The sequence below is a fragment of the Hoplias malabaricus genome, chromosome 3, assembly GCF_029633855.1.
Source record: "Hoplias malabaricus isolate fHopMal1 chromosome 3, fHopMal1.hap1, whole genome shotgun sequence".
NCBI classification, from domain to species: domain Eukaryota; kingdom Metazoa; phylum Chordata; class Actinopteri; order Characiformes; family Erythrinidae; genus Hoplias; species Hoplias malabaricus.
This window is the reverse complement of record NC_089802.1, coordinates 2,301,253-2,326,530: the sequence shown is the minus strand read 5'-3', so window position 1 is coordinate 2,326,530 and position 25,278 is coordinate 2,301,253. Positions and strand designations below refer to the sequence as shown.

General features: G+C 45.6%; 1 protein-coding gene across 2 annotated transcripts; it reads left to right on the top strand.

The window, feature by feature from the left end:
• The first annotated feature begins 522 nt into the window (after positions 1 to 522).
• Positions 523 to 7,787, top strand: bub3 (BUB3 mitotic checkpoint protein). 2 transcript variants are annotated; one of them, XM_066665774.1, is made up of 8 exons: positions 523 to 655; positions 1,544 to 1,738; positions 1,829 to 1,898; positions 2,140 to 2,291; positions 2,653 to 2,811; positions 2,988 to 3,165; positions 3,483 to 3,699; positions 7,553 to 7,787. In XM_066665774.1, exons 2-8 carry the CDS (start codon positions 1,544 to 1,546, stop codon positions 7,560 to 7,562), a joined length of 981 nt encoding a protein of 326 aa, XP_066521871.1. In that variant the 5' UTR covers positions 523 to 655; the 3' UTR covers positions 7,563 to 7,787. The 2 variants fall into 2 exon arrangements, with proteins under 2 accessions (XP_066521871.1, XP_066521872.1); XM_066665775.1 differs by having other exon boundaries at positions 3,483 to 3,709.
• Positions 7,788 to 25,278: the final 17,491 nt, after the last annotated feature.

Sequence of the window (25,278 nt, the reverse complement as noted above, 5' to 3'; positions counted from 1 at the left end):
CAGCTACTTCACCTACCATTGTGTTTTTAGATAGTGGGTACATGTGTATTTTGCAAATATATGTGCTAGTATATTTGCTAGTATAAGAAGCTATATTTATTGAGTATTCTAGATTTCACAAGCACCAGCCATGTAATACTTCTTCACATCAAGAAACAGCTACTGTACTGTCACCTAAATTTTGTGTGGATATATTAGAGATTCTGTACTAGTAACAAAGGATTAAACACAGCTACCCCTATGTGAGGGGACCCACTCTATGGAGTATAAACTGGATTCAAGGACTTCAAAAAAATAATCTTAAATAAATAGTTAATCTTATATAATATTAACCTTAAACGTTTATTTTGGTGGTAAAAATTACTTTTTCCCCAAAAAAAGTAAATAAAAAAATTCTTAAGGATATTTTGCGTTACGAAATGTAAACTGACGGTTATTCAATTCAGCCAAACAAATCTTAGAGCGGTGGGTATGACGATTTATGAACGGACCTATCAGCGTGCACATCGGTAGTATGACGTTTTTTGATTGGACCAATCAGGACGCTTTTCGCGGCACAGCGCTGAGAGAACCGCAACAGCAGAAACGGCACGCTAAGCTAATCCACTGGGTTCCTCCGGATTGTTGTGGATTTATTGAGTTAGAAAACATAGCGGTGAGTACACCATGATCTAGAATTATTATTTGTATAATTATAAAGAATATAGACGTGGTTAGTGTGTTTACATTGATGTATTTGGCGTTTTTATGAGCTAAACGCACGCATTAGCGCAGCACACATAGCCATGCAGTGGCTGCCTCCATAGAGACCAATGATAGCTTGATTCTCGTTGACTTTTCCCGCGTTTAATGGAAACAGAACCGCGAAATAATCCATGTAACTTCAGTAACTCACCCCAAGATCAAAATCATGTGGATGTGGGCTCCCATTCTCTCTCATCTGCCAAACAAACGCGGCTTTAGCTTTAGTATCTTCTAGAAGCAAGACTACTACAGCCTTAAAGGGACATTACACCAACAATAAAAATATTTTGGGGGTAATTCTTTCATTGAAAGTCATCCAGAGGGTGGATGGATGTGAAATGCTCTGTTGCACACGACTGTAACAAGCTGTTACTACTTTTACACCAGTGGTGATGTGAACTAGGGGCCGGCTTAATATTTACTTGATGTATTGTGGTTCATTCATTCGTACACTCCAGTGGACAGTTTCACACTCACACTGCTAACACACCACTCTCCTCACAGTGACCCAAGTAAATAAAGTCAGCGTTATCCTTCGGATGAGACGTAAAGCCAAGGTCCAGACTCTGAGGTCATAAGATGGTATGTTTCCTGGAGAAGAGTTTGGGTGTGACATGATGTCCAGCTGAATCTGATTTTACAATCGTGCTTCTGTCCTTCATAACTTCCTACGTGAGTTCATATGAGGTGTGTAAGAGCAGGAACGTCCTCAGGACCGCAAGAGTTCACGACAGGGAACACGCAATGATTTAAAATGTTTATTGAAGCTGACGTTTGTTTCTAAATCCTTGTTTCTCAGATGACGGGCTCAAACGAGTTTAAACTGAACCAGGGACCTGAAGACAGCATCTCTGCTGTGAAGTTCAGTCCCACCACATCACAGTTCCTGTTGGTCTCCTCGTGGGATTCAACTGTCCGCCTTTACGACGTTGGTGGAAACTCCATGAGGATGAAATACCAGCATGTGGCTCCTGTGCTGGACTGCGCCTTTTACGTAAGGCGTTTACTTCTTTTTAAAAAGGTCCTAACAAAATAATTGTTTGGATAAAACATGTAGTTATACTGTCTTTTTGTTTTGCCACAGGATCCTACTCATTCATGGAGTGGTGGACTTGATAATCAGTTAAAAATACATGACTTGAATACAGACCAAGGTAAGTTACGCAAGCTAAAGATTAATCACACAGCTGGCGTTCCTAAAATCTAATGTTTCAAATACAGAGGCAACAAAATCAGTGGTCAGTTTCTGTACTCAGTCATTGATTTTCTGTAACCACTTCATCCAGACTGCAGTTTGAAAGGGAGGCCATTTTTATCATATCCCACGTTAGTTGTTGATGTGGTATAAAGCGGTAGAGCTGCGGGTTACTAATCCACTTTGTTTATTCTTAAAAGACACGATCGTCGGAACACACGATGCCCCCATTCGATGTGTGGAGTACTGTCCAGAGGTGAATGTGATGGTAACGGGGAGCTGGGACATGTCTGTGAGGCTGTGGGACCCCCGCACGCCCTGCAACGCTGGCACATTCACCCAGCCTGAGAAGGTATACTCTCAAACCTGCTGTACACTGAGATATTAGCGAGGTACTTGCATGTCCCTCTGTACAGAGTGTAACCCGAAGATGGGAGTCATTTCAAAGTCAGAGGAGGTCGTAGCGACTTCATACAAATATTGAGCCACAATTTTGATGCTGCTAGATCTTAATTACACAAACAAACCCCACAGATTAACCCCTCCCAGTTATTCTTTCACGAGTTTCAAGTTTTGACTACAACAGTGTTATTGTGACTCTCAGTCGATTGTCTTCACAACTATGAAGTGTTTGTCAATTGCGTTTTATTGTAGCAAACAAATAAAGATTCAGACCTTAGCCTTGTTGCTAATGTAGCCTTTTGCACTTTCAGGTTTACACGCTGTCCGTGGCTGGAGATCGTCTGATCGTGGGGACAGCTGGGCGAAGGGTGCTGGTGTGGGACCTAAGGAACATGGGCTACGTTCAGCAGAGACGAGAGTCCAGTCTTAAATATCAGACCCGCTGCATAAGGGCCTTCCCCAACAAACAGGTGAACCACACGCCGCTATGCTTATACTGGTGGGTTAGTGCTAAGTGAAGTTAACACAACATACTGACCGTGCGAGTCAAACTCCGGGTGACTTCACTTTAGCCAAACGGACGCTCGTCTTTCTGTTCATGCCTTAAATGTGAAGTGTGTGTGTGTGTGGTCTGTGTGTGATACAGGGCTACGTCCTGAGCTCCATTGAAGGCAGGGTGGCTGTGGAGTACCTGGACCCAAGCCTGGAGGTGCAGAAGAAGAAATACGCCTTTAAATGCCACCGGCTGAAGGAGAATGGCATTGAGCAGGTGTACCCTGTCAATGCCATCTCCTTCCACAGTGTGCACAACACGTTCGCCACAGGTCCGTAAAGTCTAGAACTATTTCCTTGTTTGCCTTCCCTTTTTGTTTAATTACACTCAAGTTTCTGAATAACGTGTCCTTTTTACAAACTAGGTTCATGCCATTGATTAATATAAATAAGGGTTAATTACGGAATAATAAGCCTAGTGTTCAAAGGGTTAACGTTAACGCCTTCTGCTGCACTTTCTTCCACTTGACCTCAGTGACCTTCTGTACAGCCTTCGATGGTTTTGTCGTAGCTCAGAAACAGTAGCCCTCAGTCTTTATATAAACAGCAGCTCTCACACACCTGACCTTGACTCTTCACCTTTCTGCAGGTGGCTCGGACGGCTTTGTGAACATCTGGGATCCGTTCAATAAGAAGCGCTTGTGTCAGTTCCACCGTTATCCCACCAGCATTGCCTCGCTTGCTTTCAGCAGTGACGGATCTCTGCTGGCCATCGCCTCGTCCTACATGCAGGAGCAGGGGGACATATCCCACCCCGCGGACGCCATCTACATCCGCCAGGTCACCGACGCAGAGACTAAACCCAAGTAAGTTCATGTAAGTTCACTCTCGCACACAGGGTGGGGCCTTTAGAAGAGGAGTTTGGGGCTGCTCCAGTAATAAATATGGAATATTTTTTCTAATGGCGCTGGGAGCTTGTTTTTGACTTCTTTTTGTTTAGTGTCGTCTTAATTAAAGTCAAAACACAACACGTCCAAACCACAGCCGTGTTTTTCTTTGGTACGGGCTGCTTGCGTCGCTCGGTCGGCCTCAGTGTTTAGGTTCTCCTCCATGTGGCAGATAGGGGGCAGAATCACGTGACTACAGCTTGGTAGTGTGGTATTAAAGGGACAGTACATGAACACACAGTGGGGACATAACAGAATAAAAATAACTGATATAATCGATATAGACTTCTATGTCAATTAGAAGTTCCAAATGTCGATTTCGGTTAATTGCCCAGCTCTACCTTGGAGCTGAATCATCTCGCCCTACAAAGAAGTGCACACTCAAGTCCCAGTTCAGGATTCTTAGGTAGCACCAGACAAACTCCCTGTGTAGACACTTTTTAAATCCGAATTGAGCGTTCAGACTGGAATCACAATTGCAACCATCTCCAAATGTGGATTGGACCGATTTGCACAATTAGTCTGGATAAAACCTGGATGTAATTGGCCTAGAAGTGTGAACATAGCCCTAGATGTTTAGGACGAGGGCCAGTCCCATTACAACTGGTGCTGCACTGTGCTGTATATATGTTTATGCCTTTTCTGGGCATTAGGAACTTGTGCTTAAACGTATTGGATATGTGACTAAAGAAGCTGCCAGCACCAAGCATTCAGACTAAAGGGTCATGGCGATGACATGGATGTCCTTGGGGATCACCAGAGAACCAGTGAGGTTTCACAGTGAAGCACATTGTCATCATATGCTAATTAAGAAGGGATTTAAAGATTACGTTTGGAAATGACAAACGGTGGAAGGGGAACGAACAGACTGAATGGTGTATAACAGCAGTCAACTTAATGTCTGCTTAGCCTCTGTGTGGGTGCGTGGCAGCAAGGACTGTAGGTGCGTGCAGCTGTAATCTGTAGATCTTTATCGGCCTATATTCTGCCACTTCATATCACTTAGATGATGGACAGATGCTTGGAGAAGGAAGGAAATCCCTCTATTGGTTTTTTACCTTCTGTTGCCTTGAGTTTATTTCTCAAAATAATCTGTTTTAGATTAGTGTCAAAGGGGAAGTGAAATGTTATGAACAGTGACGATTAAGCGCTTGTTTTGTTTAATTCTGTATTGTAATTCATAAATCATACATCCTCCTACTCCTTTAGTTATTTTATAGGAACTGTTGCGTAGTGGGGCAGCATGGTGGAGCAGTAGATAGTGTCTCTGTCACAGCTCCATGGACCTGCGGGTTGTGGGTTCGAGTCCTGCTCCGGGTGACTGTCTGTGAGGAGTGTGGTGTGTTCTCCCTGTGTCTGCGTGGGTTTCCTCCGGGTGATTGTCTGTGAGGAGTGTGGTGTGTTCTCCCTGTGTCTGCGTGGGTTTCCTCCGGGTGACTGTCTGTGAGGAGTGTGGTGTGTTCTCCCTGTGTCTGCGTGGGTTTCCTCCGGGTGACTGTCTGTGAGGAGTGTGGTGTGTTCTCTCTGTGTCTGCGTGGGTTTCCTCCGGGTGACTGTCTGTGAGGAGTGTGGTGTGTTCTCTCTGTGTCTGCGTGGGTTTCCTCCGGGTGACTGTCTGTGAGGAGTGTGGTGTGTTCTCTCTGTGTCTGCGTGGGTTTCCTCCGGGTGACTGTCTGTGAGGAGTGTGGTGTGTTCTCTCTGTGTCTGCGTGGGTTTCCTCCGAGTGACTGTCTGTGAGGAGTGTGGTGTGTTCTCCCTGTGTCTGCGTGGGTTTCCTCCGGGTGACTGTCTGTGAGGAGTGTGGTGTGTTCTCCCTGTGTCTGCGTGGGTTTCCTCCCATGCTCCAAAAACACACGTTAGTAGGTGGATTGGCAACTCAAAAAGTGTCCGTAGGTGTGAGTGTGTCGCCCTGTGAAGGACTGGCGTTCACAACAAATGGCAGTGCCCAATAAACCCTTCACTTGCCATTTTTATACTGCTTCATTTTTAGTTTTTTTTTTTTTTTTTTTTGAATAAAATAAACTGTTTAACACTAAGCAACAGTACCATAAAATAACAAAGGAGCAGGAGAATGTTTGAAATTTGAATTAAAATGATACATTACACAAAAAGGCTTTAAAACTCATTTGTACCCAACACGTTTTCTCTTCTGTCTTGGAGTGGTCCAACTCCACTACAAGGAAATCATGAAGTGTGTTGAGTCACGGTCGAACGAGACGTTTGCTCTTTGCGTCACAGATTTGTGAGGCCAGCAGTCGTGTTTTTTGTAGCAGTAAGTTTACAAATAGACTAAATTACCAATTATCAAAGTGCGCAAAAGGTGTACTCCCTCATCCAGCCGCTCGACTCACCACCTCACACCACGGCACTGTTTTATAACCAACTCGGACAGCCTATCCTCCGTGGCGTAGATCTGCAGTATGGCTGTAAAAGCCCCACCCCTCCAGGTCGAAAATGAATCAAACCCGTACTGTGTGAAAGTTTAGTTGGCGAAATGTATTCACCCTGGAGAGCGGCAGCAATCTCCTTTAAAATAAATGAAATCTTTTAACAGGTTAAACTTCCCTTTACTCTTTCAGCTCTAATATTTCTGAAGTACATGAGGGAAGTGGGTTGAGGTTCAGCTTATTTATGGGTCATTTCTTAGCAGATCAAACTCCATGCTTACTATCTGATGCCATGCATCATGGGTCTAGACCAACTGCCCATGAATAGGCTCGGAAATGTATTTTCCCCCTTTATAATGACCAGAGAAAATCGGTTTGGCACAGGAACACGACATCAATTGAATCTAACTGCAGTATCTCAGCCTGCAGTGGTCAATACCAGCGCAGTGAACCGACTCCAGAAGCCTTCTATTAGGAACCAATTGATCTGGGCCGAAGGGGGCGGCGGGGACGTGTTTAAAGGTGAATCACTGGGTGGAGTAACCGAGCAGACTCAGACGGTCTTTCTAAAGCAATCGGGAAGCATAAAGCCAGGCAACTCGGTGGACCTGTTTCTGTCTTAAAGTGGATTACACCAAGCTCCTAACTGGGTTTACTGTCCGTCTCGTCATGCGGTAAACGATAGAGACTTTGGCTCATTTACCTCAGCCAGAAGCCCAGTCTAACTCTCCTGGTTTCTATCAGTGGGGGAATACAACAGAACGGAAAGCAGCTCCCGCTCATTACAGCTCAGAGCCTTGTTCCCGAGCCATCAGCAGCATTTCATTAGCATGCCAAGGTGCCTACACCAAGCATGTTTTAACAGTCGCTGTAGCCTATGCTATCGTACTGAATTTAACGCTGCACTGGAGCAGATACCACTCGGCTTTCACGTAAGGGAGGGTCAGAGGGTCACAAGCCTGGGATTGTTCTCGTTTATAGGTTTAACGTGATTTTTAAAATGGTATTTTACAAGTTACAAGCAACCGACACATCACTACAAGCTTTTTCAGCCCAAAATAACAGCCCAGTGTTGGTTAACTAATAAACTGTGGGGTTAAAAAATATCTAACGCAAACAAACAACTCTATATTTAAACATGCAACAGTCTCAAAACTGCAAAGAAATGAGGTGCTCGTGTTTAATAACCGTGTGGAAATATGAAGACACCTCCTACTTGAACTGAATTGTGTTCATGTTCCTGGCTCTGGATTGGTTTTGTAGATGGTACATTTAGAGATAAACGAATATCACACAAACCTACGGCAGCGAGAGGCCGTCCGTGCATCGCAAACGGTTTGAAAAAGCTGATTAACTGACCTCTCGCTCTGTGTTTTCGTTTGCAGGTCGACCTGAGGTCTCTCCGTGGCTGGATTTTCAGGAATATCAGCTCCTGAAGTTTGCACTCAACGTTCTGCTGGCATCCAGTTGTTCATAAATCGCTCTTTCTCCTGTTGCCTGTCCTTTCTTCTTTTTATTTTCCAGTTTGTCCTTTCTGTATTAACTCACGTGTAAGTGTTAATGTGTTTTCTTACTCCACATTTTCTGCTTATTTTCCTGTACGTTTCTTAAATGTGACCCAGTGTATATTTTGTTTGTTTTCTAAACATTAAAAACAAATGTAAATCTTTTTATCCAGTCGTCTTAAATCATTTGTCCCGGTGGAATACTGATTAACGAAGTCTAGTCCAGCGCTGCGTAGTTATGTGGGAGTAGGTTTACAGCTAGAGCCGCCCACTCTTTTTCAATACAGTCTTATTCAGGGTTCACTAAGAAATGAACGCCTACAGTAAAGCTTTAACAAACACTTTAGGACTTCAAATGAAAACATGAATTAGGATTAAATTAAGCAGTTTGTAGTGTTTGTTCAGGACTGTGTTCAAACTCGGGCTGGTTTATTTGTGGAAAACGCCTCATTCTTCTTGGTCCAGTATTGAACCTTGGATTACGTTTGTGATTATTTTTCTGTAACTCAGTGGTTCTCAATTATAGAAAATGTTGTAGCGGGAAAATCACAACATGCAGATAAATGGCCCACCAGGTCCACATCTGAAAAGATAGGGCTGTAACTCTGTTCGCTGAACGCAGAACACCAGACGGTCAGTCAGTCGCAGTTGTGGTCATGTCCACAGAGCAGTGCCTGGCTGCCTCTGACTGGTCTCTTATAACGGCTTAATATCAGCATTTAAACCTGTTAAAGGCAACAGTGATGGCTGGTATCTAAATACATTTATTTATTTATTTATTTATTTTTTAATTGAGAACGTTTCCTCACCGTTTTCCAGTTGGTTTGCGCCTGTCTGTGTTTATGAAGAAGCCCCAGTGTCAGTAAACAAGTAAAAAAACAAGGTGGCTCAGTCAGACATGCTAGGCTTTCTCTCCTTGCGGCAGAAAAAAGGCAAAGAGCCTTCCAAACACTGAAAATCATGAAAAGAGATGAGGATATTGGTTTATTCCTGCTCCATAGTTGGGTAACCGACTTATTTATGTTAAAACTGACGTTAAATTCAGGAGAGCGCTAACAGCTAACGTTCCCTGTTAACAGCAAGTAAACAGGGAAAGTGCTACAAAAAGAACATCGAGTTACAAACGAGTTTCTGTGGTAATTCAAGCAAGGAATTACACTTCAGCCGCGTACAAACAACGGCCGTTTTCCTCAAACGCACTGTTACACTTTAAAAGACGAAGAGCTTCTGAACATAAACAAACCAGAGTGAACTGCAGTTCCCCACAATTGTAGATGTTCCCTTTAAGACACTTGTTGCTAACGCAGGCTAGAATTAGATCCGCAGCGGTTACAACATGAAAACCGCACTCTTATTGCAATTTCAATATAAAAGCCATTCATCTTTCAGCACTACTTCAAAGGCAGTAAAATAGAGGAAGAAAACCTGCACCAAAAACACAACAAACAGCACAGACTAATATAAATGATGGAGTAAAATTGTTAAAAGTCTCTTAAAAAAAAAAAAGCCCATCACAGAGAGTCTGTTCACATTAATGTCAGAGAATGTCAGCCCAAAGTGTTTTCCCGTATAAGCCCTCCCCTCTCACACACACACACACACACACATCCATTTCTCAGCCCCCTGTGAGAGCAGATAAAGACTGTAATTATTAAATTAAAGAGATGTGCTTCTTTCTAATGGGCCTGTGCTGAAGAGCAGGCTGCTTCTTCAATATCCTGGAAATTATTTGTGTGTTTGGTTAAATGATGTTACTAATTCCTCTGATTACTCGTAATGACTCTGTCTTTCTCGTTTTGTTATGGCTTCAGCTTAATATGAAATGGCATTCATTTTAGCCGTAATTACCTCCCCGCTAAAGCCAGAGAGAGGGAGAGGGAGGAGAATTGACTCGCTCCAGACTGCGCTAAATTGCCTTGTTTCCTCTAATCTTTGCCTTCGCTAAATTAGAAAATTGAGTTCCTTGGCTGGATGCAACAATTGGTAGATACAACCCCCCTCTCCCCCACTGAAGTCCACCCCCCTAGGCATTAGGGCCGTCGTGTATCTGTGTTTGGGAGGAAAATAGAGCAGTAATTTTGCAGGCCTCCTGCTGCCTCAGAGACATTAGAACTGTTCCCATAAGAAATGGTTTTGCTGTCAGCGGCGGACGGATGAATAGAGGAGCTGAGGACGACTGAATTGCTCGAGCTGTTGATAAAAAGCTGAAGCAAATTGAAACTCGAATGCATTAACCGCATAATTGGAGGGAAAATACTGTTTTGTGTGTGTGTGTGGAAGTGGGGGGGTGTGAGTCTGAGAGAGAGACACCCTGAATGCAAGGACTGAAAAAAAAAATGACCAAAGTTAATAATGACTGAAAGAAACGAAGAACACAGCTATTCTTCCTTTCTTCTGCTTTTGTGTTCTGCAGTTCCTACTCGTGTGTGTGTGTGTGTGAGTGGCATTTGCCAGCAGCTCTCTAAATCCATTTTCTAAAACCATTCTCTCCTCTACAAACCGGTAAGAATTGGTTCCTCTGACTCTCCGTATTTAAACTGGAAACTATTCACAGTTCAACTACAGACCTCTGGATCATAGCTATTTCAACAAGTCGACGGTGTGTGTGTTGTTGCTGTGTGACAATGTGTGTATGTGTTGTTATGTTACCGTGTGTTGTGTGTACTGTGACTGTGTTTGTGCTGTGTATAGTGTGCTGTGCATGGTGTGACAGCGCGTGTGTGTGTGTTGTTGTTTTTTGTAGTGACTGTTTGTGTGTGCGTGTGTTTGCTGTGTGTAGTGTGTTGTGTGTGTGTGTATTGTGATGTGTATAGTGTGACTGTGTGTGTTGTTGTGTGTATTGTGATGTGTATAGTGTGACTGTGTGTGTTGTTGTGTGTAGTGTGACTGTGTGTGTTGTGTTGTTGTGTGACTGTGTGTGCAGTGTGACTGTGTGTGTGTGCTGTGTATAGTGTGACTGTGTGTGTTGTTGTGTGTAGTGTGACTGCGTGTGTGCTCTGTGACTGTGTACTGTATGTGTGTGTGCTGTGTATAGTGTGACTGTGTGTGTGCTGTGTTTGGTGTGACTGCGTGTGTTGTGTTGCTGTGTGTAGTGTGACAGTGTGTGCTGTGTATGGTGTGACTGTGTGTGTTGTGTGTGTGCTGTGTATGGTGTGACTGTGTGTGTTGTGTTGTTGTGTGTAGTGTGACAGTGTGTGCTGTGTGTAGTGTGACTGTGTGTGCTGTGTTTGGTGTGACTGCGTGTGCTGTGTTTGGTGTGACTGTGTGTGTGTGCTGTGTTTGGTGTGACTGCGTGTGTTGTGTGTAGTGTGACTGTGTGTGCTGTGTTTGGTGTGACTGCGTGTGCTGTGTGTAGTGTGACTGTGTGTGCTGTGTTTGGTGTGACTGCGTGTGTTGTGTGTAGTGTGACAGTGTGTGCTGTGTGTGTGTGCTGTGTATGGTGTGACTGTGTGTGTTGTGTTGTTGTGTGTAGTGTGACAGTGTGTGCTGTGTGTAGTGTGATGGAGATGGGGTGTGTGTGTTGTTGTGTGTAGTGTGAGTGTGTAGTGTGATGGAGATGGGGTGTGTGTGTTAAGTATTCTGTTTGTGGGGAGTTGCTGTGTGTAGTATGATGGTGATAGAGATGGTGTGTGTGTGTGTGTTCTACCAGTGGTCCTGACCCCTCCCTACAGTGCACTGACTTTAAAAGGTGAAGCAGCAGGTGACACAACACCTCTTCTAAAGAACAGCGGTTACATTAGAGAGTAATTAGGCGACAGACCCCCAGGCTCAGTACCACCCCCTGCAGCGTCCAGAGACCCAGCACACTCAAGAGGGGTGGGGGCAACAACACTCACCTAACACACTTCTCACACCTGCAGTAAATACATCACACACCTACTCACTCTGTCGGAGTGGAGAACATGGGAGGGGTGTGAGTGGGAATTCCAGAGAGGGAGAGAGAGACAGAGCTGAAGAACAAAACACAGTCACCTGATTCACCCTCGTTTTTTATATATTTATTTCTGTAAGTGATAAATCTGTCGGAACATTAACGTAATAATTCACACACACATTAAATAATCAATACAGCCATATTTGGGCAGCACCAACTGACTGGATGAGTGTGTAGGTGACTGGGTGAGTGTGTGAAACTGTCCACAGGTGAGAGTGAGTGACTGGGTGATTGTGTGAGTGACTGGGTGAGTGTGTGTGTGACTAGGTGAGTGTGTGAGTGACTGGGTGATTGTGTGTGTGACTAGGTGAGTGTGTGAGTGACTGGGTGATTGTGTGAGTGACTGGGTGATTGTGTGAGTGACTGGGTGAGTGTGTGAGTGACTGGGTGATTGTGTGAGTGACTGGGTGAGTGTGTGTGTGACTGGGTGATTGTGTGAGTGACTGGGTGATTGTGTGTGTGACTAGGTGAGTGTGTGAGTGACTGGGTGAGTGTGTGTGACTAGGTGAGAGTGAGTGACTGGGTGAGTGTGTGAGAGACTGGGTGAGTGTGTGAAACTGTCCACAGGTGAGAGTGAGTGACTAGGTGAGTGTGTGAGTGACTGGGTGATTGTGTGAGTGACTGGGTGAGTGTGTGTGTGACTAGGTGAGTGTGTGAGTGACTGGGTGAGTGTGTGTGACTAGGTGAGAGTGAGTGACTGGGTGAGTGTGTGAAACTGTCCACAGGTGAGAGTGAGTGACTAGGTGAGTGTGAGTGACTAGGTGAGTCACACCTGCTCTAAAAGAAGACGCTCGGGTGCTGTGCGGTAGGCGCAGGAGCAGTGTATAAACCAGCTGAACATCACCTTTTATTAGAAAAACCCCTGTGTGATATTCTAACTTTTCCACTTCGTCCAAGCGTTAAACTCTTAATTTGGGCATAATTTGGTGGATGGAAAACACACTACAGACACTGGGGCCTCGTGAACAGGCTAATGGTGAGGAAACATCCTCAGAACTTTAGTTCAAAAGTGTTTTTTGATTAAAATAGTGACTGTCACTTTCAAAAAACAAGGTGCTACAAAGGGTTCCCTTTTAAAGGTTTAAAAACCCCTCACTCGATCTTAAGGGTATATTTAAGGGTAAGGGTACCTATTTAAAGGTATTAGGAAAATGCTTCTTCTGTGGCATCGTATGAAGAACCTTGTGTAGTAGCTTTCTTCATTTTGAAGAGTACATTTCTTTATCCAGTAACTGTTTTGTTGCAGTGCAGAAAGTCACTGAGGAACTGTTTTTTTTACAGAAAAATCAACCAGAAAACCTCTGCTCCGCTCCTCTGACCTCATCTCAAATATCTGTCTCAGAGCCAACATCTCATTTACACGAGTCTCATCTGTCTCACTCTCACCTCGCTCTCAGGTGAGAAAGACCCAGGTGAAAGGTGTGTGTGTGTGTGTGTGTGTGTTGAAGAAAATCACAGCTGACTCACAGAGACACATGTTAATCCCTCCCAGAGTCCACTCTCTACCCCCCCCCCTCTCTCTGATCAATTGCCCAATTAGCACAGTAACAGTATCACATTCAGAGCCACAGGATACAAAAGGGTTAGGGCCCTGCTCAGGGGCCACTGATCAAACCCAGAGGACTGTGGGAAGGATGGGCATTCAGGGAGAGACCTTTCTGGGGAAGTGAATGTGTGTGAGAGCTGCTGGAGGGGAAGTGAGGAATTAAGAAGGACAGGACTATGAGCAAATTCTCGTGACCTGGAACTCACTGAGGTCAGGGGTGAGGGGAGATCAGGTGAGGCAGGGTCAGGGGGGTGGGGGGGCTCAGGATCAGTGTCTTTGGGAAGGAGAGCCCACTGCTCATTGACTTTCATTCACATGAGCCTTAAACAAATGTCCAGTTAGGTCAAGAGGGGGCTTTTGATGATACTAGAGACACAAGTGTTTGTAACGATCCGATGGATAGCGATCAGCCCGGGACATCGTTTTTCAAAGATTCGTCGGGTTTGGGTCGGGTTCACGTTTCACCTTCAGGTTTCTCACAGTCCGTATCCCAGCTTTATCATACTTCAGTCTGTGTTTGCGCTGGAGAAATGCTTTCAGTCAGATGAGATACTCAGAGGAGGAGACTTTTGGCTTGAAACTCAGGCATCAGTCTGTTTCCCCTTTCTTAATGTTACGACATCACACCCTGAAAATGACCAGTATATAAAGAGTTAACTTTTAATTCATTCTTTCATTCATTCTTCTGTAACCACTTCATCCAGTTCAGGGTCTGGATACTGCCCTGGAATCATTGGGCACAAGGCAGGGACATGCCCTGAACAGAGCACCACACACACACCTGTGGAGGATGTGTGCTTGGACTGTAGACAGAAGTGACTGGACGAGGAGTTTACACCCACAACCCTGAGAACCGTAACAGAATGAATTAATTAACTATTTCATTCATTGTCTGTAACCCTTATCCAGTTCAGAGTTGCAGTGGGTCAAGAGCCTTCCCAGAAACACTGGATGCAAAGTGGGATCCAGTCCTTCACAGGGCGACACACACTCACAACTTTGGACACTTTTGAGTCACCATTTCACCTACCAACATGTGTTTTTGACTGTGGGAGGAAACCCACACAGACACAGAGAGAACACACCACACACCTCACAATCAGTCACCCGGAGGAAACCCACGCAGACACAGAGAGAACACACCACACTCCTCACAGACAGTCACCCGGAGGAAACCCACGCAGACACAGAGAGAACACACCACACACCTCACAGTCAGTCACCCGGAGGAAACCCACGCAGACACAGAGAGAACACACCACACTCCTCACAGACAGTCACCCGGAGGAAACCCACGCAGACACAGAGAACACACCACACTCCTCACAGACAGTCACCCGGAGGAAACCCACACAGACACAGAGAGAACACACCACACTCCTCACAGACAGTCACCCGGAGGAAACCCACGCAGACACAGAGAGAACACACCACACTCCTCACAGAGAGTCACCCTGAGGAAACCCACGCAGACACAGAGAACACACCACACTCCTCACAGACAGTCACCCGGAGGAAACCCACGCAGACACAGAGAACACACCACACTCCTCACAGACAGTCACCCGGAGGAAACCCACGCAGACACAGAGAACACACCACACTCCTCACAGACAGTCACCCGGAGGAAACCCACGCAGACACAGGGAGAACACACCACACTCCTCACAGACAGTCACCCAGAGGAAACCCACGCAGACACAGGGAGAACACACCACACTCCTCACAGACAGTCACCCGGAGGAAACCCACAACTTACGCCCTTAACTAACGATAGAATTTAATCCACTGAAGCCAGAAGTAGAGTCAGAGTCTTGGCATCTTCTGATACACTTACTCTATGCCAGAGACCCTCTTGCAGAATGACTCCTCATCTCTTGGTCTAGAGTTTAGTCTCTATTCAGCTCGCTCTGAACCACGAGGTCAAGGTCCAGGACCAAATTTACCTGATGGAAAAGCCAAGTACAGCTGAGTTGAGTAGATACCATGTACTGGAAAAGCACCAATAGCGTAAGGAGAAGACCACAAATGCCAGAGCAAGGACACCCTACAGCAGACCTGTATTTTGAGATTCTCCTTGCCCTGGAACCACCTGATCCGACTAATCTGCTGCATTAACAGGCCCTTTCTGAGCTGAACTGGAGGTGTTTGAACAGATAAAACACAAAATGGAGGACAGATGGTACTCTTGGTCCAAGGTAGCGGACCTGTCCTCCAGGGCCTGGATTGGGAATCATCACCTTAGAGATTTTAGTGGGGCAAGTGAAGAGAAAGCATTAATCCCCAGGAATGAGCTGGAGCTTCTGTAACGACCCCATCGGCACGGCACGGTAACAGGTGTCAGGTGGCTTCAACTGCTGGCATTTGCCTTCGACGTTGAGAATACATTTGACAGCTCAAATGGTCCATTATAACTTTTAAAGAGATGAAAACCACAAGGCGCGAAGTGGCAGGAGTCTGTTTCTCTCGCCCGGAGTTCACCTGCTGCTCTCCGCTGGGAACCTACCGTCAGGAAACCTGAGAGTGACCGGGGGCCATTCCTGAGCCGCTTGAGATCACTAATTCAGATTGAAGACTATATAACTGTGCATTGTTCAAACAATTCAAGCCCGGCCTCTGAATGGCAGCGAGTCTCAATGTACTGTCCTCCGATGTCAGGGCTCACAGAGGCAGGGCGGGGCGAGGCAGGGGCAGGGGTTACACCACAGGGGACTTGGTAAAACATTCGTTTGTTATCCTCTTTTAAACTGTAGTCAGATTGCAGCCCCTTTTCAGTACAAGCCACTTTTGTGTGCCGTCCACGGCTATGAAACTCTTCCCCCTTGTGTTAATTCAATGGGTTCATGACCACGGGGCAAGGGTTGCAGCTTGTCCTTCCTGCAATTAGCTTTCGTGGTTAGCTTAGCAGAACTAATGCTCCTCATCTTTGAGGCTCGGGTTGCTGCTGCGATCGGTGGCCGAGGGCTGAGACCTTGTATCAATTACCTGCCTGTATTATGAGGCCCTTACTGGTAAAATCCCCTCTGAGCTAGCTATGTAGCTAGCATTGCAATTACACACACGCACACACACACCACAGGCCACGGCAGTACATCTGGACTCAGATGGAGTGAAGAATGAATTGGGTGGTGTATTTACAGCATTATACACCCATCCACATGGAGCAGGTGTTCATTTCCAGCCATTATAGGAAATGACCAGTGCATTAGCGTTAGCCACAAAGTAAATACTCACAATATCAGGTTAAACCAGTGGTTCTCACTCTAGCCCCTGGAATACCACGCTCCCTGAACATTTCCCTGCTTCACAACATCTATTTCATGTACGTCAGCAGTGAATAGGCCACCTGTTCCGACTCCACTCTGTGATAAAGTCACTTAAATGGGAGAGTGCAGTCTGTGAACCTTGTTGAGTTATTCATCACAATTATCACAATTTTTCACTATTTACAAATGTACAAATCCAATGTAGCAGTCACTCAAACACAGACAAAGACCTGATATTGTTTACAGATTTAAGATTAACACAGAGGCAAATTTTATTACTTCTAAGCAGTTCCTATGATAGCCACCTTACTTTAGCTAACGCTAACTACAACTTGACACTCGTTCCCATTAAATCCAAAAGAAAAGTACATAAAATGACTTTTCTCCTGCCTTTATTGTTTTTTTAGTGCAGCAAAATAAGATTAGTTTTAATTTTATAACTGAAGTTGATAATTCAATTAAGTGAAAACCCATGACAATGTCACATTACAGAACAAAGTGATGTAACCGTGTGACGAAACGCACTCTTTCAATCTGACTAAAGCACAAACTGGTGTGACACTGAGCTGGATTTGAAGGGCAGGTCTGCTCCAGGACAGATGCTGGAAACCTCAATGTCTGGTTCACGCTACAATTTTATAAAATCATATCTGATGCTGAAAGTGTGAGAAATCCCAAACATAACGAGAGTCTACTGATGTTTTTATCAGAGACACCAAGCTAAGAAAAGAAGAGCTATATAATGAATGGTTTTCGGACACGGATCATCCACAACTTATCTTAGATTAAGGTCATTAAAAGGTAAGTTGTCTCCCTTTTTGAGCAGCAACACACGCAGACACAGAGAGAACACACCACACTCCTCACAGACAGTCACCCGGAGGAAACCCACGCAGACACAGAGAGAACACACCACACTCCTCACAGACAGTCACCCGGAGGAAACCCACGCAGACACAGGGAGAACACACCACACTCCTCACAGACAGTCACCCGGAGGAAACCCACGCAGACACAGAGAGAACACACCACACTCCTCACAGACAGTCACCCGGAGGAAACCCACGCAGACACAGAGAGAACACACCACACTCCTCACAGACAGTCATCTGGAGGAAACCCACGCAGACACAGAGGAAAACACACGACACTCCTCACAGACAGTCACCCGGAGGAAACCCACACAGACACAGTGAGAACACACGACACTCCTCACAGACAGTCACCCGGAGGAAACCCACGCAGACACAGAGAGAACACACCGCACTCCTCACAGACAGTCACCCTGAGGAAACCCACGCAGACACAGGGAGAACACACCACACTCCTCACAGACAGTCACCCGGAGGAAACCCACGCAGACACAGAGAGAACACACCACACTCCTCACAGACAGTCACTCGGAGGAAACCCACGCAGACACAGAGAGAACACACCACACTCCTCACAGACAGTCACCCGGAGGAAACCCACGCAGACACAGAGAGAACACACCACACTCCTCACAGACAGTCACCCGGAGGAAACCCACGCAGACACAGAGAGAACACACCACACTCCTCACAGACAGTCACCCGGAGGAAACCCACGCAGACACACAGAGAACACACGACACTCCTCACAGACAGTCACCCGGAGGAAACCCACGCAGACACAGAGAGAACACACCGCACTCCTCACAGACAGTCACCCTGAGGAAACCCACGCAGACACAGGGAGAACACACCACACTCCTCACAGACAGTCACCCGGAGGAAACCCACGCAGACACAGAGAGAACACACCACACTCCTCACAGACAGTCACCCGGAGGAAACCCACGCAGACACAGAGAGAACACACCACACTCCTCACAGACAGTCACCCGGAGGAAACCCACGCAGACACAGAGAGAACACACCACACTCCTCACAGACAGTCACCCGGAGGAAACCCACGCAGACACAGAGAGAACACACCACACTCCTCACAGACAGTCATCCGGAGGAAACCCACGCAGACACAGAGAGAACACACCACACGCCTCACAGACAGTCACCCGGAGTGGGACTCGAACCCATAACCTCCAGGTCTGAATTTACTACAGGACACATTTTGTGGACACTGTGAGAGAAGAGTAAGTTCAATAGTAAGTGAGTAAAACTCTCTATAGAGCATTTGAAAGTAACCAGTGTTTCAAACAGCCGAGAAAGCATTTATGAGGACAAAGAAAGACTCAAATGTAAGACGTTAAAACAGACTTATTATTCTCCAATGTTGCTTTCGTCCAGGACATTAACAACCCCTTATTTATCAGAGCCCCCCGGGGTTCCCAGGAGCTGGCACCTGTGAGGACTTTGAAAGGAAAGAACTGATATGGTAAAGACTTGATAAACAGCTCCCTGTTTGTGCTCAAAAACCTGTACACAGCGTTTAAAAGAAATGGATTGTTTCCACCTTCTTTTGTTGTACAGCTTTCTCATCTTTTCATCTAATCACAACCCCCCCCTCTCCTTACTCCAGCCCTGCCCTCCAATATCCGACAACAGAAATCCCCCTTCAGCTTCCCTCTCCTTTCTGGCACGTCTCATGAAGTACACAGGATTTTTGGGATTGTTTGTAGGTCAGGACAGAGATGATCTCACGACAGCTTTGAGCGCGGCAGGAAGAAACGCTCCAGTCCCTTTTACACGACCTGGAGGAGGAGAGGGTGATCTCATGGGTCTAAAGTGACCGAATACCTCCGAGCGGTTCTCACCAACACTCACCAGTGTTGTGCAATCCAAAGGACGAAAACATGACTTGGCCTACTTTCCTGATTCATAGAGGCTTCGCCGTTTTACATCCTCCCTCCTCTCTTTATGAATTTAAGATATAACCCTGCCTCCTGCTTACACTCCACTGTGGACGGAGCTGGACGAATAACAACTTTCTTTCATTCATCTTCTGTAAGTGCTTCATCCTGATCAGGTTGCAGTGGGTCTGGAGACTTCCTGCACAGGGCATCACACACACACACCTGTGGACAGTGTCCCACACTCACACACTCACACCTGTGGACAGATTCACACACTCACCCGGTCACTCACACACTCACACCTGTGGACAGGTTCACACACTCACCCAGTCATTCACACACTCACCTAGTCACTCACACACTCACACCCATGGAGGGTTTCACACATTCACCCAGTCACTCACTCACACACACCCACCCACCTCTAGACAGTTTCACACATTCACTCAGCCACTCACGCACTCATCCAGCCACTCACGCACACCTGTGGACAGTCTTTTTCTACATTACTGTATGTGCTAACATCTCTCATAATATAAAGGATACAATAAATAACCTTCTATTATTTATAGTTTATTAAATCAATTTTATTCCCTGTTTTTGGCCTAAATATTACAGCGGTGGATTACACCTACTCTTCTTTTAACTTTAAATCTGAAACATGAATGTTTCCCACTTTCTAGACCAAGAACTGAGAGGCCAGATTCGAACAGTCGCAGCCGTCTGCACGTCACCAACACAGAGCTGAACACAACAATAACAACATCTGCAAAGTACTCACACAACACTGACACCTCTCCTGCTTCCGGGTCCCAACAGAAGCCCAGTGAGATGTTAAAATCCAGCGAGATTCCCTTGTTTCAATAAAAACCTGAACTCTCCAAGCCTCACACACAACCAGGTGCAATCAATCACCTGTCCTCAGGTGTGTGTTTCTGGTCATGTGACTGTTTCAGGACTGATGCTGCATTCAGTTGCTCCTTGAAATAATTTCTTCAGATTTAACAGAAGGGTCATTAAACAGAATTACATTACACCAGGGGTCATAAACAGGGGGTCATTGGGGCAGCTGCAGGGCTTTATTACAAACAAAGTCCTGCCATAGGGCGGAAGGTACAGTCTCCCAAGGGGTAGACTTAATAAGTAAAATGCAATGGTTCCAGTTTGAATAATGTTTTTAATAAGGTCTGGGGTTTGTGCCGTACTCGGGGTGATGTGCAGTGCTGCAGGACTGAGAGTGGTGTAATTTGAGAAGTTTTATTATGCAGTGTATACTGTATGTGCATGTGTGTGTATGTGTATGTGTGAGAAATGTTGTAGGAATTGTAGCTAGGTGTAGTCCAAGAGAAATTCCCTTAGGGGACTATAAAGAACATCTTATATCATCTTAAACAGAAGCTCCCCTGATTTCATTTGTTCATTCATTGTCCAGTTCAGGGTCGCGGTGCATCTGGAGCCTACCCAGAATCACTGGGCGCAAGGCAGAAACACACCCCTGAGGGGGAACTAGTCCCTCACAGGGCAACACACACATTCACGCACACCTACGGACACTTTTTGAGTCACCAATCAATCTACCAACTTGTGTTTTTGGAGTGTGGGAGGAAACCGGAGCACCTGGAGGAAACCCACGCAGACACAGGGAGAACACACCACACTCCTCACAGACAGTCACCCGGAGGAAACCCACACAGACACAGAGAGAACACACCATACTCCTCACAGACAGTCACCCGGAGGAAACCCACACAGACACAGAGAGAACACACCACACTCCTCACAGACAGTCACCCGGAGGAAACCCACGCAGACACAGGGAGAACACACCACACTCCTCACAGACAGTCACCCGGAGGAAACCCACGCAGACACAGGGAGAACACACCACACTCCTCACAGACAGTCACCCAGAGCGGGACTCGAACCCACAACCTCCAGGACCCTGGAGCTGTGACAGAGACACTACCTGCTGTAGAGATTGTTAAATGATATGCACCATCAGAATAAGAATAACAATCTGAGATAATATGGAAATTAAGTTTAGACACAAGGATTGTGTTCTTAAAGAAGTTCTTCTTTAAACATTCATGTTCTTCACACAAATGTCTACTGGAGCCTATCGGAGAACCTGTCTTACATGACGTGAAGGTTTTTCTCTCTCCTCAAGGAACCAAATGTGTGGAGAAGCTGTTAGAGAACTGTATATGTCCAATTTGGAGCAGGATTAAAAATGTAGAGCAAAGCTGAGAGCAGCTATTTCAAACCATTAATATACCATTGATCTGAATAGCATCCAGCCTCAGGGGCAAATTTCAGGAGGAGGAAAGGATTGACCTCTCGTCTGTCGATTTAACCGTGTGTTAATGCACCGCGTCTCTAACTCTGATCTAGTGCCGTTCCACTAACATTATACACAACGTTCTGACATTAACTTCCATCTGAGACCCGGATCAATACCTGAAACGCATGCACATACGCAGGGGGCAGAAATTATCGGTCATTAAGAGCATTCCGAACTCCACGGACCTCCACAATCTGCCCTTGCCCCAGAGGTTGTCGACTCTAAGTGGTTGAGGATTTCATTGATCTGGACGTGGGTTGGTTGGGACTAATGTGGGTCTGGAGTACAACAGATTTATCCACCGTTGATTCGTGTGAATCGGGCAGGGTTCGGACCCCAGCTCGGGTCTGATTCATTACCGAGTTGTGTGTGTGTTATTATGTCGGAGCGCAGCCTCAGGCGTGGGCCATTTATCGGACGCTGTGTGACAGACGCTGAGCAGTTTTCCGCTGCCACGCTCACCCCAGGCTGCTGTTTGTTTATGTATTGATCTTCATATTTCCCCAATAATCTGACGCACGTCACACCCTGAAACATAATGTGGAGCGGGTCAGCGGCTAATGAAGCTGTTGGGAAGATGGATCGCTGCCTGTTGTTTTTCGGTTTGTGTTTGTTTGCAAATGGCAGGAGTGGAAACACATTGTGTGACCAGTCCCCATGTTTAATTTCCGGGATTATGACGCTACTCGACCCACTCGGCTCGGCTCGGCTCTTTTGCTATTCCACTGGTCAAATCTGGGCCCTGGAACCCGTTACTTTTTCCCTGCTCATTTACGGTTCCAAACGAATTGAGTGTGATTGGCCAGAGAGACCTGTCACTGTCAATCACCACGAAATGCAGAGCTCCAGCACAAACTCGCCGCTTACAGCTGCCTTCACATTTGTTTTTATCCGACTCACAGCGGCAGCCACCAGCTCCATTTCGCGGAGAAGCTGTGCTAGTGGAAAAGCGCCCGGATAAAAGTGAGTCGAGCCGTGCCGAGCCGAGTGGATCCAAAAAGTTCACTGTAAATTCACACGGTTACCAGTGCAATCACTGTTCCTTTTGGAACAGAGTCAGATACATCGTACATCCAAAAGCTTTCAATGACCACATGCACAATCTCCACAAGGAAATACTCAGCAACAATAGGAAGCAGTTACTTTGGAGCTTTGGAGTTACAGGGTGCAGCGGTTAAAATCTTCCCCAGGATGACCTTCAAGTACACAGAAATAAAACAGAGCAGCGCTTCATTCCCAGGCGACTAGCGCCGCTCTGTAGCAGCTCTGCAGTGATATCAGAGGAGCTACATTCAGGGCCTCATTCTCCTTTAATCACAGATTACCCCCCTCTCCTCACTCTTCTGTGACATGGAGCTCAGCTCAGATTCTCATTCTTCAGATGTACGTTCAGACCTTCAGTTCCACCTTAAATGCTGCACTAACACCAGGTGCCAGAATGTAATTTCTTCACCATTTAAGGTGGAATTAGAGACATCAGCTGCTGTTTTCTGCTTGTTCTGAAGTAAAGATAATTCACTGAGGATCAGAGTTTAAAGGAAAAAGGAAAATACTGTCATCTGTGCGTGTCTTTGGAGGAGAAAAATAAGTACAAAGAGTGATTAGAAAGAAATCAGAAAGAGAAATACAGAGAGAGAGAGAGAGAGAAATACACAGAGAGAGAGAAAGAGAGAAATACAGAGAGAGAGGGAGTGCGAGAGAGAGAAGGAAAGAGAGAGAGAGAGAGAGAGAGAAGGAAAGAGAGAGAAAGAGAGAGAGAGAAAGAAATACAGAGAGAGAAGGAGAGAGAAATAGAGAGAGAAATACAGAGAGAGAGAAAGAGAAAGAAAAAGAGAGAGAGAGAGAGAGAAAGAAAGAGAGAGAGAGAGAGAGAGAGATTTGGAGGAGAAAAATAAGTACAAAGAGTGATTATAAAGAAATCAGAAAGAGAAATACAGAGAGAGAGAGAAATACAGAGAGAGAGAGAAAGAGAGAAATACAGAGAGAGAGGGAACGCGAGAGAGAGAAGGAAAGAGAGAGAGAGAGAGAGAGAGAGAGAGAAGGAAAGAGAAAGAGAGAGAGAGAAAGAAATACAGAGAGAGGAGAGAGAAATACAGAGAGAGAGAAAGAGAAAGAAATCAGAAAGAGAAATACAGAGAGAGAGAGAAATACAGAGAGAGAGAGAAAGAGAGAAATACACAGAGAGAGAGAAAGAGAGAAATACAGAGAGAGAGGGAGTGCGAGAGAGAGAAGGAAAGAGAGAGAGAGAGAGAGAGAGAAGGAAAGAGAGAGAAAGAGAGAGAGAAAGAAATACAGAGAGAGAAGGAGAGAGAAATAGAGAGAGAAATACAGAGAGAGAGAAAGAGAAAGAAAGAGAGAGAGAGAGAGAGAGAGAGAAAGAAAGAGAGAGAGAGAGAGAGAGATTTGGAGGAGAAAAATAAGTACAAAGAGTGATTATAAAGAAATCAGAAAGAGAAATACAGAGAGAGAGAGAAATACAGAGAGAGAGAGAAAGAGAGAACGCGAGAGAGAGAAGGAAAGAGAGAGAGAGAGAGAGAAGGAAAGAGAGAGAAAGAGAGAGAGAGAAAGAAATACAGAGAGAGAGAAAGAGAGAAATACAGAGAGAGAGAGAAAGAGAGAAATACAGAGAGAGAGGGAGTGCGAGAGAGAGAAGGACAGAGAGAGAGAGAGAGAGAAATAGAGAGAGAGAAAGAGAAAGAAAGAGAGAGAGAGAGAGAGAGAGAGAGAGAAAGAAAGAGAGAGAGAGAGAGAGAGACTTTTTGACTTTTAGGGTCCTTTATTATCAACAGTTGGACTCAATATTCGTCCAAGTTCAATTTTGAAACATAAAAACTACTTGTAAACAACACTCACACTATAAAACCTGGGTATATATAAAAAAAAAGTGCATTTAAATGAAAACTGGATTAAAAATTAGTTCACCATCACATACAGAACACACCCCTCCCCCACAGCACCACACCTCCTCAAACACCTCCAGAGTTTTCATGCACTTATAAAAATTAAAATCAATAAAAATCCTTGATCTCACCAGTCTGATAAAAACCCTTATGACCTCACTGTCAGTGTCCTGTTCCACCTTGTTTTTCCGACTGGTGTAAATGGCCAGTTTCGCTTGACCAAGGATAAAATTCAACAATTGGCTCTTGGCCCTCTCCTTCTTGTTGTATTTAAAACCCAGGATAAAAGTGTGCACGGTAAAAATCACATTAAAAGCCATAAAAGCTGTCTGTAAAAAATCAAAAAGGGGACGTAGCCTAAAACATCTCATAAAAGCGTGAAAGACAGTTTCCCTCTGTGTGCAAAAAGGGCAAACTGGTGCAACCTCAGGGTTTAAAACAGAGATAAAAGAGTTGACAGGTAAAATCCCATGTAAAACCCTCCACTGGAGGTCAGCAGCTCTTTTTGTTAACGGTGGCTTGTACAACGCTCTCCACTCAGGCTTTACATTATCACCCAGAGATAGAACCTCCCTCCACGGCGTGTCCACCCTCCCATTCAGTCTCTTTTTGTTTAGAGCTTTCACGCATGCTCTGTACAGCAGCTTCCCGGATGCACTGTCCAACTTCATACAGGACTCCCCCTTACACTCCAGCAGGGGCCCCTCGCAGTCCTCCAGGTCAGGGGCCAGGATGAGAGCAGGAAAGGGGTCGTCCTCTGCAGGCCTAATCACCCCTGCACCGTAGTCTATCAACATCCTAAGTTCCTCAGGGGTCAACGCTGTCCTCCACTTGCACAGAGAC

Coding starts and splice junctions, on each gene's coding strand:
- bub3 (XM_066665774.1), top strand. CDS start 1,544: ATGACGGGCTCAAACGAGTTTAAACTGAACCAGGGACCTGAAGACAGC. Junction 2,292..2,652: donor CATTCACCCAGCCTGAGAAG/GTATACTCTCAA, acceptor TTGCACTTTCAG/GTTTACACGCTGTCCGTGGC. Junction 3,166..3,482: donor GCACAACACGTTCGCCACAG/GTCCGTAAAGTC, acceptor ACCTTTCTGCAG/GTGGCTCGGACGGCTTTGTG.